We start from the raw sequence: 19,717 nt of genomic DNA, 5'->3' as shown, positions 1-19,717 counted from the left end.
CTGGCTCCCAGCCAGCTACCTTCCAGGGGATTCCATGCCCTCTTCTGGCCTCAATGGGCACTGCATGCATATAATACACAAACATACAGACAAAATACCCATACATTAAAAAAACAAATATGGGGGAGGTGGCTGTAGAGATGGCTCAGGTTATTAAGTCCTGAGTTCAATTCTCAGCAACCAAATGGCTCACAACCATCTACAATGAGATCTGGCACGCTCTTCTGGCACCAGAAAAAAATAAGATTTTAAGCCAGGCAGTGGTGGATCTTTGTGAGTTCAAGGCCAGCTTGGTCTACAGAGCAAGTTCCAGGACAGCCAGGCTACACAGAGAAACCCTGTCTCAAAATAAATAAATAGATTTAAAAATTTTTCTTTTAGAAACAAACAAGCCTTACACACATAAATTAGAACTGGATCCCTGCATGACCCACTATCCCACATCACCCTCCTCCACCTGTCCACACAGACCCTGAAATGTTGCCAGTGAAGACTGGAGTGTCAGAACCAGGCTATGCTTCACTTATGAGCTAAGCTGGCCCACTGTTAAGGGCTTGTCCTCAGACCACAGTGGCACCTGGGAACAATGCATGCCTATAGGAAGGAATCGGGGAGGGTCTAGAACATGTGGCAGCAGGATTGGACTAAGCAAAGCTCAGACACTGGTAAGCCTGTCAAACCAGCTTCTGTGAGACTCACTATATCCATGGGCTCTGGGTTTAACCGATACCACACCTCAATGAAGGTGGAGAGCTATCACACCAAGGGCTTGCACATATGCATGTGCACGTGCAAACATGCATACATACATACCTCTCTCGCATAACAGAAAAGGCCCTGCAGGGCAGCCTCGGTAGCAAAGGCATCTTAGAGACACATCAGTCTGGGCTGGCACAGACTAGTTGAGTGGCACATCACTTGTCTAACATACCATAGGCCCTAACTTCAACACCCCCCACACACCCCAGAATGTGACGGACTTGAGCTTGGTGGAAACAAAAACACACATGAAACAATTTTTAAAATTGTGTGTGGGTGTTTTGCCTGCATATATGTATGTATGCCATGTGCCTGCACCAGAGGCCCGAAGAGGGTGTTGAGAATTGAACCTGGGTCCTTGGAAGAGCAGCCAGTATTCTTAACCATTGTTAACCTTTTTTTTTTTTTTTAAGTTAAAATGAAAAAGGAAGCCGGGCGGTGGTGGCGCAGGGCTTTAACCCCAGCACTCGAGAGGCAGAGGCAGGCGGATCTCTGTGAGTTCGAGGCCAGCCTGGTCTACAAGAGCTAGTTCCAGGACAGACTCCAAAGCTACAGAGAAGCCCTGTCTTGAAAAATCAAAAAAGACAGACAGACAGAAGGAATCACTGACTGGGTGTGGTAGAGTATGCCTTTAATTAGGGAAATCTGGAGGGAGGGATCTTAATAATGTCTGTAGCCACCAACAATGATTACTCCCAGAGGACACAACCCCCACTTTGGGGAAATGGGCAGCTTGACCCTTGAGCCTGGTTCCCTTCTCCCCCAGATGACCAGACAGTTTCTGAGTCCTGTCACTTGAATGGACAATGGCCTAGAGGCTAGTGTTGCTGCAAATGAGGGGAGCCATAACACCGTCAACACTTTAACAATGGAAGACACTTTATTTAGTTTTTTTAAAATCTCTGAACATTTCAACTCTGTAGAAATCAAACGCAAAATAATGTGCATTTTAAATTAGCATATACTCAACTCTCCGGATCACAGCAATCTCCTATAGGTAAGACACACCTAGGAGGGTGAGGCCATGCCAGTCTGTACACACAATATTTCCTGGGAGAAAGTACACTGGACGAACCTGGCCAACCTGGCCTCCATCTTAGAGTCCCTGCAATGCTGGAGCAAACTGGAATGGAAAACTAGAGCTCTCGGGAGTGTGCCAGGCATCGCCAGTTCCAAAGCATGGAGGGAACTTCAAAGACCGCTGCCCAGGAAGGCTAGTCTCAGTAATAAAATTGCTCAAATTTAGCTGTATATACACCTATCTACATGTAATCTATCAGCTAGAGATTTAAAAAAAGAGCCATATAAGATTTGAAAACTCCAGTAAATTGGAAGAACACCAGCAAATTCACAGTGGCTCAGGGTTTGGCCAGAGTCAAGCCTGCTCTAGAGCTGAACGCCTTTCTTCGGGAAAACCCCACTAGCATATATGTCCCACACAGCATACGTCACAGCTGCCTATGGCTAAAGTGTGCTACCAGTTCACAAGAAAGTGACAGTTTCAAATTCCTGCCCTACTCCTGTCTCTGCTCCCCAAAGAAGGAAAATTGAGAGGTGGGTAATTTATACAAGGAGTCGTGGACACTCAGCTGCGTACTGGAGAAGCATTTATCCGATGGGCACATACCACCTCTGCCCACCCTAGTGCAAAAAGACTGAGAGCTACTGCTGAGAGCCCTGCAAACCAGTGAGGAAGGCTTAGATGGGCGTGGAGGGAACCCCACATAAATTTCCTTCTGAAATGAACTTGAGGTTTGGGGTGCGAGATCATGCTCAGCAGGCACCAAGACCAGAGCTGTAGATGTGAGGGCTGAGGTCTCCACCTTGTCACTGGGGTCATTGCAGCCCTCGGCACCGTGCTAACCCCACGTGCACACTGGAGGTAGGTTTATAATATTATCTGTAGGGAAGGGCAGCCGCCCTCTACCCATACAAGAAGGACCATGGGCTTTGTCAGTTCCCTACCCCGAGGCTCTTGGTTCCACCCTAGAAGTGGAGACCACCCCCCTTGGAAGACTAAAGGACCCAGGGCACCTTTATAAATACCGTTATCATTAATTTCTTTCACCATGTTGAAATACACAGCAAGTTGAATACTCACTTAAAAATAACCTCAAACTCTATATACAGTACAGTCGGGGGGCGGGGGGTGCAAACAGGAAAGGACATCAGTCCTGCTGTGGAGTCTACTTTCCAATCGCTGAGCAGAGCTCGCCAACACTGTGGGCTGATTGAGTGGAGCTGGCAAGATGACATTCAGCTAATACTGGACTTGTTCCCCTTTGATACCAGTTGGAGGGAGGTAGGGGACGGGGACATCTGCCTAGGGATCCTTGTATCAGGGGAGCAGGAAAAGAGGCGAGCCATCAGAGAGGCCCGGTATGGCAGGAGGGCTCATTTCACAAGCCAGCAGGCCTCTAGCTCGCCGCTCCTGGTGGGCATTTGAAGGTGGCCCAAAGGATCCTTCCCAGTCCAAGCTGGCTTTGCGGTGGGAGGGGTAGATGTGGCAAGAGTCCCAGAGACAGAGACCTTCTTTCAAAGGAACCAGAACCCAAACCCAAACCAGCTGAGCAGGGAGTGGAGAGGTCAGTGGAATGACTGAATGGAAGTGCCACCCTGTCCCTCAGACCGAGAGTGTGAAGGAGCAGTGACCCTGGCTGCTTCCGTGGTCAAGCTCAGATCCCAGATTCTGATGCTGCTCTGCTACCTCTGGACGGGACCAAGCCAGGTCAGCGGTGTAGCCCTTGTAGCGGAAGATGGGGGTGGGGCCTATCTGTACACAAGATGGGAGAACTGAGTGGATTTGTAGTTCAGCTGGTTGTTGGGCATGAACTTGTGCAGCTCACTCTTTCTGCAGCATGGGTCGTAGTGGTAGGCGCCGAGGCAGGCGTCACAGGAGACTTTTGAACACTGGGTGCAGGTATTGGTGGCACCCACACGGTTACAAAAGCCACAGCGGGAGGTGGCTGTGGTCGAGGGCTTGGACTTTGAGTGGACAGGTGGCAGCCGGTCAAGGCCCTGAGTCTGACCCACATACTTCTCCCGCATAGGTGCCCCATGGACCAGGCTGTCGTGACCAGATGCCTTGCTGGGAAAGGCGCTGGGCTTGGAGGCCAGTAGACTGTCACAGCGCTGGCAGAGGGCGGAGCTGCAGGACAGGCCGCAGTTTTGGCACTTGGATAGGGCAGACTCTTTGGTGGGGGGTGAACGCTTGTGGTAGATGGGGTGGGCATCATTTTTGACCAGCCATACGTCCGGCCGCAGAGCATCCTGCCTGCGATAGGTGGCCCTGGGTTCTGAGTCTGTGTACAGGTCCACGTCATCCTGAGTGGAAAAGTGCGTACTGCACAGCAGGCCAGGGCCGTTGATGGGGGAGATGGATGGAAGGTCATCAGGGCTGCCATGCGGGGAGCTGGACATGGTCAGCAAGGAGGGGGATGGGCGGATGATCTCATCCTTCAGGTCATCCCCTACATCCATGGCCACTGGCTCCTTTCGCAGACTCAGTGAGGCCTTTGAGGGGAGCTTCCGGCTCTCCCAGTAGCTGTCATAGGCATCCACCGACCTGGAGGGTTTGGTCACTCGAGGCTTGTAGTAGTCCTTGGCTGCCCGCTCACTGGCTGACTTCTGAAGTGCCACACGAGCCATGGATGTGGTCAGGTGTTCCCTGCTCTCAGCCCGTCGCCGCAGAGCGTCTGAGCACCCGTGCGCATCCTCTGTGGTGCTCTTGCGTTCAGTCACCACATCCAGCTCTGAGTAGCCCTTGTCCTTTACCTGCGAGTGGATCCCCAGCATCTGCTCACACTCGACCTTGGCCAGGAAGAGCTCAAAGGAGACCATCTTCACCTGGAGGGACTCCACAAGCTCCCTGAGTTTGTATGCAGTTCCCAACTCAGGCTCGTAGCCCATGAACCTCAGAATGGCTCGGATGTCCTCCTCCAGCAAAGTGGACTTGACATAGTAAACAAAAGGGCCTGTGTAGGTCTAGGGAGAAAGTGGGCAAAAAAAAAACAAAAACAAAAAAGAGGCATGCTACAGAGAGGCCTGTTCAAACCAAGTGCAGAGCAGGACCAGCAGGGAGAGAGACGGGAAGATCCTGCCTGCAGACCACAGAGGCAAGAGCATGCTAAATGCTCACCACCAAGCAAGGGACACACATGGCCCCTATGAGCCCAACAAGGTCATCAGCTCTTTGTGTAGGCATGAAGGCTCTGCTCCACGAGGAAGCACAGGGGATGGGACTATAGGGAGTGGGATACTAAACCCAGAGAATGTCCCTTTCGGGCCTTCGCCAAAGTTTGAAGAACACACGGAGCCTGGGGATATGGCTTGGGATACAGCATGCACTACAGGTTTAATCCCACTACAATAAACACACATGGAACATGCCACAGTTCCAGCCTGGCCTGGGGCAGTCTCTACTCACCCCCATTCCCCTGCTATGGGATCTTCTCTCAACCCCCCCCACCTTCCCCAACTGGAGCTTTGGTCCACACCAGCTCCCAGCTGCTTGGAGCCCATGGGATGAGAACAGGGTATGTGCACTCAGGAGGGAACAGCAGGCAGAGGCGGCCACCCCACCTCACCTTGATGCTGCGGAATTCCTTCTTCCAGGGGAACAGGAAGAGGTTGATGGCCACCGTCTCTAGCATGCTGAAGGCGCAGTGCAGAGCACTCAGGCTGGAGCTGCTCAGTGAGCGGAGGGAGCTCTCTACCACTTCATAAAACCGGATCAGCCGAAATCGGTGCAAGGGGTCCACCTTGTGCAGACTGAGCAGGGTGGCGGCTGCCACTCGCAGGTACTCATCGCTGCCAGGCTGCTGCTTGCTGGGGGTGGTGTCCACTTTGCTCTCATGGAACTGCACGTACTTCCGAAATAAATCATCCTTGTACTTCGCATCCATTGAACTGGGCTTCCCCAATCAAACCCAAGGGCTACCTTATCTCCCCCATGGCCCTGGAACTGGAGGCTGGCACATCACATGAAGAACTGGCATGGTGACCATGGACCAGTGCATGCTCTGAAAAGGGAGGAACAAGAAGCCATTATCCATCTGACTGGTCCCTACCCCAGCTTCAGAATGCTGAGGACAGCAAAGCCAAGAGCTGGCCTATGCTATGCTGGCTCTTTAGCCCAGATGGTCACCATATGCTCTTCCACCTGGCACAGATATGGTACACATACGTGGTGCAAGGAAGAGAAAACACACCAGGTCCTGGGTCCAGCAGCTCACAGGAGTGACTAATGCCTTGGAGGCAGGGTCAGGGAGCTGGTGCAAGTTTTGGCCTTGGTGTCACAGAGGAGGAGTTTGGGAAAGCCCCGAGGCAGAGTTAAACCTGAAGCACTGCCAGGCCAGGGTGTGACACTGGAGGAGGCAGGAGGGAGGTGCTGAGCTGGCTCTGCAGAGCACGTCCCAGGCGCTTAACTCCCTTACTCCTAAGCAAGAGGAGCACAGGGAGCTACTGTGGGTCCTGAAGACGGGCAGCTATTGAGAAAACTACCCAGGGTCACAATGCTCCCAAGGCAAAGCTAAGGTCAGAGACCAGGCAGACTCCAGAGTCCAGGCCCAGACCACCACACCCAGCTTTCCTGGAGCAGGAAGTAGCTTGGCACCAACAGAAAGGAGGCTGCTAAAGACCAGGCAGCAAGAGGAGATGGGGGAAGCTTGGAGAAGGCTCACTACTCACGGGGCACACCACCCCTGTCCTGGTGGTGGGGGCTGGGACTGTAGTGATCTATGTGGAGAGACCGTGGGTCCCACTCCCAGCAGCACACACAGCAGGGTTTCAGTGAATGGTCCAGGGTCTGAAGAGGGACCTCAGAGAACAGACAGACTGCTGTCCCCTTTACCTTAGATGGGGCCAGAATGCACATCAGCCCAGCAGCACACAGGCAACCTTGGGTAAACAGCAGCATTCACACTGCCACACATGGCTCAAAAGGGTGTACCAGGACCAATGAGGCAGCAATGCAGGGGCTCCCAAGCCTGAGTTCAGAGCCCTGGTCCATGTCACTGGGACAATCCCTCAACCCCTGGGCCCCTTTTTCATGAACCCTGCTCAGCACACATAGCTCTGCAAACGTGGCCAAGTAAGGACTTACACTTGTTTAGCGAGATGGTGACAGGACCTTCTCCACCCTGGCAAGGTGCCCACTCGCAAGACACCAGGCTCTCAAGAAGACTCCAGCAGAGTGGATGTGAACCACACCTGACATTTTCCTGGCCTGAACCCCAGAGTATGGGTGGTGACCACCTTACTCTTACTCTAAGCGAGCCCCTGCACCTGCCCAGGTGGGACAAGAGTTCATCAGCATCACTGAGACTGTGGGAGGAAAAAGGGCGGCGGGGGGGGGGAGGGGGTAGGTAGGCTGGCCTGTGGGGTCCTCTAGCAGATCTGTGCTCTGACAAAGTCCACAAGGTCCACAGAACAACCACCCTGGCCTCAGTAAGCCACAGCTCAGGAGCTCTGGTTTGGAGAGATGTCTGGCAGCATTAATAGTAGGGTAAGTGGTGGAACACACAGCAAAACTGGGGGCACACAATGGATGTGGGGGCACACTGTGGAGGTAAGGCTGATAGCCTTGGTTACAGAGTGAGGTTGGAACAAAGCTAACAACAGAACTTAAGGACCCGAGAGACCCCTTCTACCCACTGTCCTTGAGGGCACCCAGCACTTTAGAAACAAATGTACTGAGTGCCCAAAAGGCAAACACAGAGCTCCAAAGGTGAGTGATAACTCCAGACCAAGGCCAGAGGCCCTCTGGGGTCCCACTCGCCCTCACAGCGGTCTAACACCCTCACAGCAACAGCCATACAGTCCCTTGCTCCTCAGCTGTCAGGAGGGCTCTACAGCAGGACGCTTTCACATGCATGGTTTTTCTGTTCTTTTTGACTCTTGGGTGACTGGCTCACTGCATCAAGCAGGCCTCAGCTCCAACATAGAGCTGCTGCTGCGTCACACGGAGTAAATCCCACCTCAATGCCATGTAACACTACGAGAGCCACGATATGAAAATATCAGCCTTATTCTTTTACTTGCTTCCTCTCAGTTCCTCCCTCATAACCTGTAACTCTCACCTAGTCAGAGGTCACCACAGCACTTAGTGCTGATGCAGTTCAAAGTAGGCACCTAATACATGGAGCAATGCATGATGTAAGGAATTCACGCACACACACAGTGACCTTCACCTCTCAGCAGGATCATGAGAGCAGCTAGAGAAGTTGCAAAGGCATGCCATGCAGCCTGAAGCTCAGGGTGAGCCTGTGCCTGGACAACCATGAAGTCCATGTCACACCAATGTTTTACAAAGCACCTACCTTCTGCCTGGCCTGGTTATGGGTGGGGGACAGGAATTGTAGAAGCCATCGGTGAGGAAGACAGTGTGGACCAGTTCTACCTAGAACAGCTCAGCAGCCACCCGAGCATGCACATCCTTTCAATATAAACTCACATTTGCAGCTGCTCTAGATAATAAATATGGGGTTTAGCTATGAGAAGCTCCCTCCCGCTTACGAAGCTCAACTGGTTTTGTTAAGTTTGAAAACCAAAAAGAATATCAAGTGGATGGGGGTGACTCAGTGGTGGAGCACCTGCCTACATGCATGAGACCCTGAATCCCATCATAAGTTCTAGACAGGGTCTCATGCAGCTTACATGTCTCATGTAAAGCAAGCTGACCTCAAATCTGCTATACTGCTGAGGATGACCTTGAACTTCTGATCCTCCTGCCTCAGCCTTCCAGGTCCTGAGATAAATATTAATGAGAAGGGCTGAAGGCTGGAGCCATGGTTCAGCAGTTTAAGTACTCTGGCAGCTCTTGCAAAGGACCCAAGCTTTGATTCCCAGCACCCACATGGCAACACTGCCTATAACTCCAATCCCAGGGGATCTGATGGCCTTTTCTGACCTTTGAGAGCCCTGCATGCACACGATGTACAGGCCTATATACAGGCAAATCACCCATACACATAAGACAGGCATGGGCCACACACACCTTTAATCCCAGCACTCAGGAAGCAGGCAGGTGGATCTCTGTGAGTTCCAGGCCAGCCAGGGCTACACAGAAACAGTCTTGTTGAGGAGGAGGGCAGCAGTGGGGTGGCTACCATGCGTCTCCCTAAACATTGCTATTTTCTTCTCTCCATAGAAGCCAGCCCTGAGCTCCAAACAGGTGATATTTTCAAAGTGAGCCACCCTCATGCCCTTATCAGTTCAGAGGTGCTGTTTGGCAATGGCTCCTCACACCACACTCTTGTTTTTTTGCTGGCAAACAACAAACGAGGAAAGAAGACCAACAACTTCAGTGGGTGCTCACAGTCCTAAAATAAGGGTGAAAAACACACGTAGGAAGAATCCTGAAGCTGAGCGTAGCAGCAGCACACACCTAGAAACCCAGCCCTAGAGAGGCTGAGGCAGGAAGATTGCTATGCACATAAGCACAGTATGGACTACTCTCAAGAAAATCTCAAATAGGCCTAGTAAGGGAGGAGAAAGGCAAAGAAAATGAATGCCTGTAATCCCAGCACTCAGGAGGTTAGAACAGGAAGACCTCTTAAGAGTCCAAAGCCAGCCTAGGGTACAGAGTAAGACCCTGCACAAAAATTGACAGAGGGACAGGGAGATGGCTCAGCAGTGCTTTCCATGCAAGCGAGAGGGACTGAGTTCAGCACTCAGCAGGGCACTGTGCACACTGTAGCACCAGCACTGGGGAATAAAGACAGGAGTCTGAGAGTTTGATGAACAGCCAGCCTAGAACGGGAGCTGCCGGGCTGTGGTGGCACACACCTTTAATCCCAGCACTCTGGAGGCAGAGGCAGATGGATCTCTGTGAGTTCGAGGCCAGCCTGGTCTAGAGGAGCTAGTTCCAGGACAGGTTCCAAAACTACAGAGAAACCCTGCCTCGAAAAACCAAATAAATAAATAAATAAATAGAAGAATGGGAGCTGCACACACAGTGAGAGGCTCTCTCTCTCTCTTAAAGTAAAATTAAAAGCTGGGCATGGTGGCACATACCTTTGATCCCAGTACCAGGAGGAAGAGGCAGATGGATCTCTGAGTTTGAGGCCAGCCTGGTCTACAGAGTGAGTTCCAGGGCAGCCAGGGCTACACAGAGACACCCTATCTTGAAAATAAAATAAAATAAAGAGAGCCTAGTTCCAGGGCTACACAGCAATAACCAATCTCAAAAAAAAAAAAAAAAAAAAAAAAAAAAAAAAAAAAAGAAAAGAAAAAGAAAAAAAAGAAAGAAAGAAAGAAAGAAAGAGAAAAAAAGAGGTGGCGGCAGCTAGAGAGAGGGGCTCAGTGGTTCAAAACACCTGTTCTTGCAGGCACCTGTGTTTGATTTCCGGCACCTATACAACAGCTAACAACTGTCTATAACTCCAGTTTCAGGAGATCTGACACCCTCTTCTGACCTCAGTGGGCATCTGGCATGCCTAGAATGTGGACTGACATACAAACAAAATACCCACACACATTAAAACAAACAAACTTTTTTTTAGTGGGGGAAGGGGCTGGAGAGATGGCTCAGTAGTTAAGAGCCCTGGCTGAGGACCTGGATTTAATTCCCAGAACCTACATAGGGGCTTACCACAGTCTGTAACACCAACCCCAGGGGATCTGACATTCCCTTTGGGCCTCTAAGGCACACACATGGTCCATAGACATGTGTGAAGGCAAAACACCCAACCATATAAATAAAAATAAATAGAAAAAAATTCTTAAAATGCAGAGATAAGAGAAAGTCATGCAATCTCTGGCTTCCTCTATAGATATATGTGCAGGTGTGAAGACCGGATGACCACACATGGCAGGGTAAGAGAATGGAACAGTGAATAGTGGGTCTACTAAGTCCCAAGTGACATGGCAGGCTCCCTACTTTATTCACATCTCCCATTTCATCCTGACAGCAGCTGAGGAAACCGATACCCTCAACATCTCCAGCAGGGCCAAAAGGGCCAACAGGTTGCGAGGACTGGCTCGCTTCCATTTAGCTCACTCATTTCTGGCCGTAATTGGTACCAGGATATGCAGGTAGGTCCCTGTGCCGGCTGTTCAAAAATCAGAAAGATCACAGGACGGCCCCAACATTCAAGACGAAACTGAGCACAGAGAGGTAACTCACTTGTCCTAAGTCACAGAGTCAAGAAGACATGGATATGAGACCTGAACTTGAATCTAACTCTAGGCAAAAGCCATCTTGTTCATCTTCAGGAGTGGGCTCCTTGAAGGGCTCAATCAGTCAAAATGCCCTGCAGCCCGGGAAACCAAATCTGACAGTAGCAAAACTGCCATCTTCCCACACTGAATGGGCTGGGAGAGCCACCAGCCTCTTTATGATGTAAGCTCAAGGGCCCAGGAGAGAGGTTGTTGGCCAGAGACCAGCCAGCAGTGAGGCAGTTACATCATCCCTGCTGAACACATTCCCTAAGAATACAGGCTGCCTTATGGCTGGCCCTAACTGGTGTCTTTTCTGAGCACAGAGCCAGCAATTTATTCCCAACACTCTGGAAAGCACAACAACAAAAAAAAAAAAAAACAGCTCTCTGCAAAACACAGCCTGGTTACGGGAGAGCAAGACAGCCCAGCGACAGAAGCTGCTAATTTCCCCAAGCAACCCAAAGACTGGAATGCCAAGCCATACTAGGCTGGCAGGGGGAAAATACAGCTCTGAGAATATCTGGCACACAGAAGCAGAAGGATGGATGCCTAGTGTCATCGGCTCTGGGTGGCACCTCCTGCACCCACAATCTGGGCCCCTTTGTAGAGCAGTGCACAGGGAGGGAGGGGCCTTAACCAACAATTATTCTTTAAACATCCAACGGGAAAAGCCGAACGCGTTTAAAGTTCGCCCGAATGAAATCCAAATAATTTGGGAAGTGGAACATAGGTTCGGCTTTATCTCTGCTGGCCCTTTTGAGCAGAATGTGTCCCGTGGCAGCACTGAAAGGCACTCCCTCCCTACACTGGCAGATGCTATTTGTGTCCCAGTTCTCCAATCTACATGTTTACACACCCCTGGTTCAGCTTCGACCTCCAAATAGGATCAGAGCGACACGGCTCCACCTCTCTTCTCTCTACCCAACCTCTATGCACTCATTCTAAGTCAGAGGTTCCCAGACCTCTCGGCGGCATCTCCTGCTGACTGTAGAATACTACAGGAACTCCCCACCGCTTCTAGCCTCCAGAAACACTATCGCCCGGCCTTCCAAAGCTCTGAAAACAACTTGGGCTGTACTGGAACATGGCTTCTCTGCCCACGGCTGCTTCTCCTAAGGGTTCTGAAGGGAGCTACGTCCCTTCTCTGCAGGGGACGCAAACCTGCGGCGGCTTCTCCCGACTGGGTGAGTCGCCTGCTTCTGACCGCCATAGCGGCGCGGAAAACGCCCCAGGTTCAGAGGCAGGCGCGTGCGGTCTTTTGTCGGTAGTGCTGGGAACTGAAGGCAGAAACCAGAGCACCGCACACGCTGGGCAAGCTCTCGCTAACGCCCTTCCCTCTGCCAATGAGGTACCGGGACCTGTCACTGGACACTTGCTGTACCCCGGCACCGTGCAACGCCTGCGTCCTCTCATTCCACGCCCACCGCAGCCCCGGAAGGCCGCCGCGTCCCTCCTCACAGACCCGGAGACTGAGACTCCTGAGGCGGAGCGACTCAGGCAAGGTCACTACGCCGTGAGCCCAAAGCCAGGTCCGCCTCCCCTCCCAGCTGCGGGCCGCGCGCGGTGCCTGCCCCCGGGGCCACCGGGGGCGCGTGTGCAGTCTCACCCGGGAACGAGTGCTGGGGCCGGCCGCAAATAGCAGCAGCGGCCGCGGGGACGGAGCCGAGGGCCTGGCCAGCGACAACGCCCACAGGGACCTGTCCTCCCGCCTGCTCCGCACTCACCCGCCGCTGCCCGCCAGAGAAGCGAACGCCGCCGGAGCACGGCCCCCGTACGGCCCCGCCGCTCCCGCCGGCTCCGGGGACCGAGACCAGGACCCGAGCCAGCGGCGGCCCGGAAGCACTCAGCCCGGAGGTGACGCTACGGAGGCGGGCTCTGCGAGAGGCTGGGTCGCGGCTGCGCGCTGAGCCTAGGAAGGACCGGCGGAAACCTGTGGCCAGCAGATGAACGCGAGGAACGGAGAGCGGAGAGGAGGCGGCGGGAGACGGGGTGGGGAGCACTTCTCCGCAGAACCCGACTTCGCCCCTTCGGGACTGTCGAGGAGGCACAAGCGGAATCCGGAAGCAAATGAGCTGGAAGTGACGCGCAGCGCTTTGCCCGCAAACGCTGGTTAACCGGGTTGTCATGGAAACGGGTACTAGCGCGGGGAGGATTGGTTTTTCCACCTGGCCGGCTTTCCCCTGGTCAGGACAGTGCTTGAGAGCCCGGACTGACGTCGAGACCCGCGATCGCGACAAAACCGCTGGGGATAGAGACAAAGCGTAGGCGGAGGTCACGTGAGACTGGAGAGCGGACCTTGAGTGTTAACTACAGGCGACCGAAGTTGATGATGCAGATGGGGGGTGGGGGGAAATAGGGGACTCAGGAGTAGGCTCCGCGTTTAGGAACACTTGTCACTTTCAGAGGACCCAGGTTCGATTCCCAGAACCCGTTCAAAGGTCCCAGGTTCGATTCCCAGAACCCGCGTGGAGGCTCACAACCATCGATAACAGTTCTAGGGAATCTGATGCCCTCTCTGACCTCCACGGGTACCAGTCACGCACGTGGTGCACATACATAAATGCAGGCAACACATAACGTAAAATAAAAATAAATCACTACATAGGGAAACTGTCTCAAGTGATAATAATCCATTATTCCCATTAATCCATAGATTGAACCTCACTAATCCCAACTATTCCGAAGGCTGGGTCAGGAGGAGTGTGAGTTTAAGGCTAACATGAATAGTTTAGCGAGCTCCTGTCAATAATAAAATAATAATAATAATAATAATAATAATAATAATAATAATAATAATAATAAAGGCTGGGGCTGTAGCAGGCCTAGAACCCTTGCCTAGCCCATGCGTACTTCCTGGGTTCAGTTCTCAACAATGAAAAAGGGTGAGGAGACTCCCAGTGTTGACTTAACTGATTACTGGCAGAAGCATGGCCTTGAACAAGCCACTTAACCTCTCTGAGCCTCATCATAATACCTTTTAAAAGCAGTAATAATATCAATATCAGCTGCCTAGTGAGCTGTAGTCAGAATGAACTATTACATTGAAACTACTTAGTACCTAGCACAGACTAAGGACCTAAAGGAGTTGTTTTGAGACAGGTAGTCCTGGCTAGTCTAGAGCTTACTATGTATTCTGGCCTGGAACTCACTTGTAACCTGTGGAAAGCTTTCCTAAGGACACTGGCTACCTCGTGGAGTTCAGCCCGCCTCTGTCTCCTGAATGAAGCTGGCTTCTGTTCTGTAACCATGGAAAACAGAGGGGCAAAAGCAGTCCACCCATTTCCCTTTGAGACCTGCTGTCTACAGTGGCTTATGTCCTAACAGCTTGCCACTTGACTTTTCATAGGTTTCTCTAACTCCTGTTTGTCACATTGACCAGGAGCTCCCTGAGAGATAACTTCGGGGGGCTGTGCTGGAGAATAGCTCAGCCTTTAAGGGATGCTGCTCAAGGACCTGGGTTCAGTTCCCCAGAACCACATGCCAGCCACAGGAAATTAGACACCCTCTTCTGGCCTCCAAGAGGGCACTGCACACATGTGGTGGACTACTTTTGCCCCTCTGGTTTCCATGGTTACAGAACAGAAGCCAGCTTCATTCAGGAGACAGAGGCGGGCTGAGCTCCACGAGGTAGCCAGTGTCCTTATATATTCAGGCAAAAAGAAAAAATTATCATTTTTTTAAGCCGGGCAGTGGTGGCGCATGCCTTTAATTCCAGCACTTGGGAGGCAGAGGCAGGCGAATCTCTCTGAGTTCGAGACCAGCCTGGTCTACAAGAGCTAGTTCCAGGACAGGCTCCAAAGCCACCAAGAAACCCTGTCTCAAAAAAATATATATTTTAACTTACGAGAGAGAGAGAGATGATTTGCTGCAGAATCCCTAGAGTTTGCCAAGTGCCAGATACATGAATTAGGCATAGAACATCATTTTTGACTGGCTGGAATTTTTGTTTTCTCAAGACAGTCTCCATGTGTAACCTTGACTGTCCTGGAACTCACTATGTAGACCAGGCTGGCCTCGAACTAACAGATCCACCTGCCTCTGCCTCTTGAGTGCTGAGATTAAAGGTGTGCGCCCCATACCTTGTTTGTTCACCCCTCTGGCCTCTCCACACCCTGCTGCCTGGTAATGGATAATGAATGCCCTTCCCTGTCTTGCTTTCTTCCTGGCTTCTTCTGATTTCTCCAGCTAAAAGATCCAGAGCACTTCTCTTCTGGCTTCCCACAACAGTCTTTCGGAATTGTATCTCAGCACTCAGGCCACAGATGTATCCAGCCTGCTGTCTGCACCAGGACCCACATCCCTTTTCACCTGTGCTCCCCAGGAGCTCTGTGCGTGTCTGATCAGGAGCCATCCAACTGGTGTTCCCTGGTTGTACGAGTCACTCTTCGAACCAGGGTGACACCAGGAAAATAAATCCAGTAAGGTTTGTCAGAAAGCTTGATGTAACTCCACGCATAAGTTTAGGTTAGAAATGTGCACTGCTTTTTCAGATGATCCAACTTCGGTTTGTAGCTCCCACATCAGGCTCTTCACAACCATAACTCCAACTCCAGGGGATCCAACTCTTTCTTCTGGCTTTACCTCTTGAGAGCACCTGCAGACACAGACATATAATTAAAAAAATAAATCTTTTCCAGCCAGGAGTGGTGGTGCATGCCTATAGTCTCTCAGAACTCGGGAGATAGAGGCAGGAGAATCAGGAGCTCAAGGCTGTCCTTGCCTAATAGTAGGTTGGGGCCAGCCTGAGCTACATGAGACTGTCTCAATTCCCCAAATAAAGAAAGGAAGTAAAAGCCCTCTCAGCAAGTGTGACAAGCTTGCATTTTCACATGAGGCTTCGAGAAAGTCCCTTCCACCTCTGTGGTTCTGTGACAGCCAAGAGGGAAGCCCTAGTGATGGAAACATGTGACATTTCCTGTTAGAAAAGACCCAAGGTCTCAAGAGAGGCACATTTCTCATCCTTGACACAAATGAAGACTTGGGACTTCTGTGCTTAGTATTCAGACTTCATTACATAATGATTAGCAGGTTACATAATGATCATGTGACAACCGTCAGGCACCCTCACTTTTTAGGAGCCAACACTCTACCTACCTCTTTCTATTTTTTATGATTTTTTTTTTCTGTAAATCACAAAAGTAGCAGGAGTCCAACAGTACAGAAGCACACAGAATGAAAACCAAAAGAGGAGCTACCCTGTGACCCAGGAGTGGGCTTTCTTGGCCTCTGAGAGAGAAACTCAAGCACAGGAAGCTGTATGATTACAGTGGCAGGCAAAGGAGGTGGGTTCCGCACAGCAGCAGGTGAGTGGTGTATCTGCCTAACCAACCTGCACCTGCAGAGGATAATGGACCTCTACGATGCCTCAAAACAGTGCAAGGAAAAGACACTGCGCAGCAAAAACAAAACAAGCATCAGCCAGCTTTACTGAGTTTAGGTTCATGTAAATATCAAAGCCAACCAGAGACGGGAATATAGGCCAGATGCCTGTTTTCCCTGTCGTTCCAGTCCCGGCACTGAGGTCAAGGCAGAAGAATGAATGTGAGTTCAATACCAACCTGAGACCTAAGCAGTGAAAAGTGGTCTGGTTGGGGTAGAGGAGGCGCTCCACAGTTAAGAACCCTTGCTGTTCTTCCAGAGGATCAAAGTACGATTCTCAGCACCCACACTACGAAGTCCACAATCGCCTATAGCTCCAGCTCTGGGGGATCTGACGCCCCGCTGCACATAAAAAATCTCGGACAGGTGGTGTGGTACTTGCCTTTAATCCCAGCACTCAGGAGGTAGAGGCGGGCGGATCTCTGTGAGTTTGAGCCCAGCCTGGTCTACAGAGGGAGTTCCAGAACAACCAGGGCTACACAGAGAAACCCTGTCTCAGCCGGGCGATGGTGGCGCACGCCTTTAATCCCAGCACTCGGGAGGCAGAGGCAGGCGGATCTCTGTGAGTTCGAGACCAGCCTGGTCTACAAGAGCTAGTTCCAGGACAGGCTCCAAAGCCACAGAGAAACCCTGTCTCGAAAAACCAAAAAAACCAAAAAAACCAAAAAAAAAAAAAAAAAAAAAAAAAAAACCCTGTCTCAAAAAACAAGCAAAGACAATTTGCTTTAAGTTATTTTATGTGCATGGGTATTTTGCCTGCATGTTTATCTGTGTACCACGTGGATGCCTGGTGCCCACAGAAGCCAGAGAGTTCAGGGCGATCAGATCATCTAGAACTAGAGTTACAGACGGTTGTGAACTTCCGAGTGGGTGCCGGGAGTTGAACCTGAGTTCTTTTTTTTTTTTTTTTTTTTTTTTTTGGTTTTTCGAGACAGGGTTTCTCTGTGGTTTTTGGAGCCTGTCCTGGAACTAGCTCTTGTAGACCAGGCTGGTCTCGAACTCACAGAGATCCGCCTGCCTCTGCCTCCCGAGTGCTGGGATTAAAGGCGTGCGCCACCACCGCCCGGCTGAACCTGAGTTCTTTGAAAGGGCGAACAGCATGCTTCATGTTGTTGCAGAGCACTTGCCTCACAGCACGAGGCTTTAGGTTCAGCCCCTGGGACTCAAGTAATAAAGTTTTTTGTTGGGTTTTGAGCTTATGCACAGGTCTGGCCTTCCTTTCAGCTGGAGGGAAGAAAGCAGTCAGGCAAGAAAGATCCAGGAGATGAGACCCCAGCTGCTGGCAACCACAGAACAAGAACAAGTACTAGAACCTGGAACGCACTGTGCTGGGCATAGTAGGGATGGCATCTTCCAGAGTGCTAGCTCACAGTGTCTGATGAGCACTAGAGAGCCTGAAGCCTCTGCCTCAGGCTCCTGGCTGTCAGCTTCCGGATGACCACAGCACCCACAGCATGCAGCTGACTCCCTCAAGCTCTCCTCTGACCTCCACACATGCTGTGGTATGCAGCGACGCCCCCCTCCACCCACAAACACAATAACTAAATGTAAAAACAAAAAGGTCGGCCGGGCGGTGGTGGCGCACGCCTTTAATCCCAGCACTTGGGAGGCAGAGGCAGGTGAATCTCTGTGAGTTCGAGACCAGCCTGGTCTACAAGAGCTAGTTCCAGGACAGGCTCCAAAGCCACAGAGAAACCCTGTCTCGAAAAATCAAAAAAAAAAAAAAAAAAAAAAAAAAAAAGGTCAAGCTAGAAGGTGGTTGCACACACCTGTTACCCCTGCACCTAGGAAGTGGAGGCAGAGTCCTAGGCGACGTATCATGTTTTAGGCGAGTAAGAGCTGCTACCAACCAACCCCCAGTAATGACAGGTGTTGCTGAGTGCTTAGTGCTCAGTTCTCGCCTTCTGCCACCATGACCCTGGGGATCCAACTGAGGTCATCAAGCACCTAACACACCTTGCCAACCTTCCATCTGTCTTTATCCCCATCCCTACAAAAGAGCTGAGAGCCACAACACTACACCCACTTCTCCTTACAGTCTTTTTTTTTCCTTCAGAAGTTTTTTGTTTGTTTTGGTTTTTTGTTTGGTTGGTTTTGGTTTTTCAAGACGGGGTTTCTCTGTGTAACAGTCCTAACACTCCAGAACTCGCTCTGGAGTCCAGGCTGGCCTTGAACTTTCAGAGCTGTGCCTGGCCTGCCTCTGCCTCCTGAGTGCTACGATTAAAGGCAAGGTGTGTGCCACTGCCTGGCTCCTTGAGAGTTTTGCACTGTAACGCAGGCTGAGTACTCACTATGTAGCACCATGCCGTCCCTGAACTCAAGGCATTTCAGCCTGCCTGCATTGTAGATGTGGGTCCTGAAAGCTGACTACTGTTCCTTTTGATTGAATGAAACATCTCTGGATCATCTTTCAAGGACCCTCCCTCTGGATGATAAGCTTTTTGTTGCTGTTTTTTTTTTTTTTTTTTTTTTTTTTTTTTTGGTTTTTTTGAGACAGGGTTTCTCTGTGGCTTTGGAGCCTGTCCTGGAACTAGCTCTGTAGACCAGGCTGGTCTCGAACTCACAGAGATCCGCCTGCCTCTGCCTCCCGAGTGCTGGGATTAAATGTTGCTGTTGTTTTTTGAAGATTTATTTTTTTAAGAATTTTAATTTATGCCGGGCGGTGGTGGCGCACGCCTTTAATCCCAGCACTCGGGAGGCAGAGGCAGGCGGATCTCTGTGAGTTCGAGACCAGCCTGGTCTATAAGAGTTAGTTCCAGGACAGGCTCCAAAACCACAGAGAAACCCTGTCTCGAAAAACCAAAAAAAAAAAAAAAAAAGAATTTTAATTTATTCATTTTGTGTTTGCAAGTGTGTATGTGTACTATGTATGTGCTTGGTGCCCCTGGAAGTCAGAGGGAGCATTGGATCCCTTGGAACTGGAGTTATGGACAGTTGTAAGCCAACATGTGGGTGCTGGGAATTGAACTTGGATCCTTTGCAAGAGCAGTAAGTTCTCTTCTAAGTTATCTCTCCAGCCCCTAATTTTTTAAAGATTTATTTATTTTAATTTATATGGATAGGTGTTTTGCCCTCATGTATTCTGTGTGCCACATTTGTGTCTGGTGCCCACAAAGGACAGAAGAGGGGTTCCGGTTCCTTGGGGCTGGAGTTGCAGTTGGTTGTGAGCTGCCTGATGTGGGTGCTAAGAACCCAACTTAGATCCTCTGAAAGAGCAGTAGATGCTGAGCTCTCTGCTCAGACTGTTGAGTCTACTTCTAACTGCCTGCTTGTAGGTTGTCTCATGACTGTGAGTGCAATGGAATTTCATTTTTATTTTAATAAATAAAGCATACCTGAGGATCAGAAAAGTAACACAGCCACACTGGCCAGCCTTTCGGATCAGACAACAACAACTCACACCTTTAATCCCAGTAGC

At 50.8% G+C, this 19,717-nt stretch overlaps 1 protein-coding gene across 3 annotated transcripts; it reads right to left on the bottom strand.

Annotated features, from left to right (window-relative positions):
- Positions 1 to 1,615: 1,615 nt before the first annotated feature.
- Positions 1,616 to 12,834, bottom strand: Spata2 (spermatogenesis associated 2). Of its 3 annotated transcripts, XM_057781324.1 has the most exons (4): positions 12,082 to 12,289; positions 6,863 to 7,044; positions 5,346 to 5,780; positions 1,616 to 4,743 (listed from the first exon to the last, which is right to left on the bottom strand). In XM_057781324.1, the coding sequence occupies exons 3-4, from the start codon at positions 5,661 to 5,663 to the stop codon at positions 3,529 to 3,531; spliced, it is 1,533 nt and encodes a 510-aa protein (XP_057637307.1). In that variant the 5' UTR covers positions 5,664 to 5,780; positions 6,863 to 7,044; positions 12,082 to 12,289; the 3' UTR covers positions 1,616 to 3,528. The 3 variants fall into 3 exon arrangements, with proteins under 3 accessions (XP_057637307.1, XP_057637306.1, XP_057637308.1); XM_057781323.1 differs by lacking the exons at positions 6,863 to 7,044; positions 12,082 to 12,289 and adding an exon at positions 12,645 to 12,834; XM_057781325.1 differs by lacking the exon at positions 12,082 to 12,289 and having other exon boundaries at positions 6,863 to 7,800.
- Positions 12,835 to 19,717: the final 6,883 nt, after the last annotated feature.

The sequence above is a fragment of the Chionomys nivalis genome, chromosome 9 (genome assembly GCF_950005125.1).
Source record: "Chionomys nivalis chromosome 9, mChiNiv1.1, whole genome shotgun sequence".
In the NCBI taxonomy this organism is placed as follows: domain Eukaryota; kingdom Metazoa; phylum Chordata; class Mammalia; order Rodentia; family Cricetidae; genus Chionomys; species Chionomys nivalis.
This window is presented reverse-complemented; position numbering and strand designations above follow the sequence as displayed.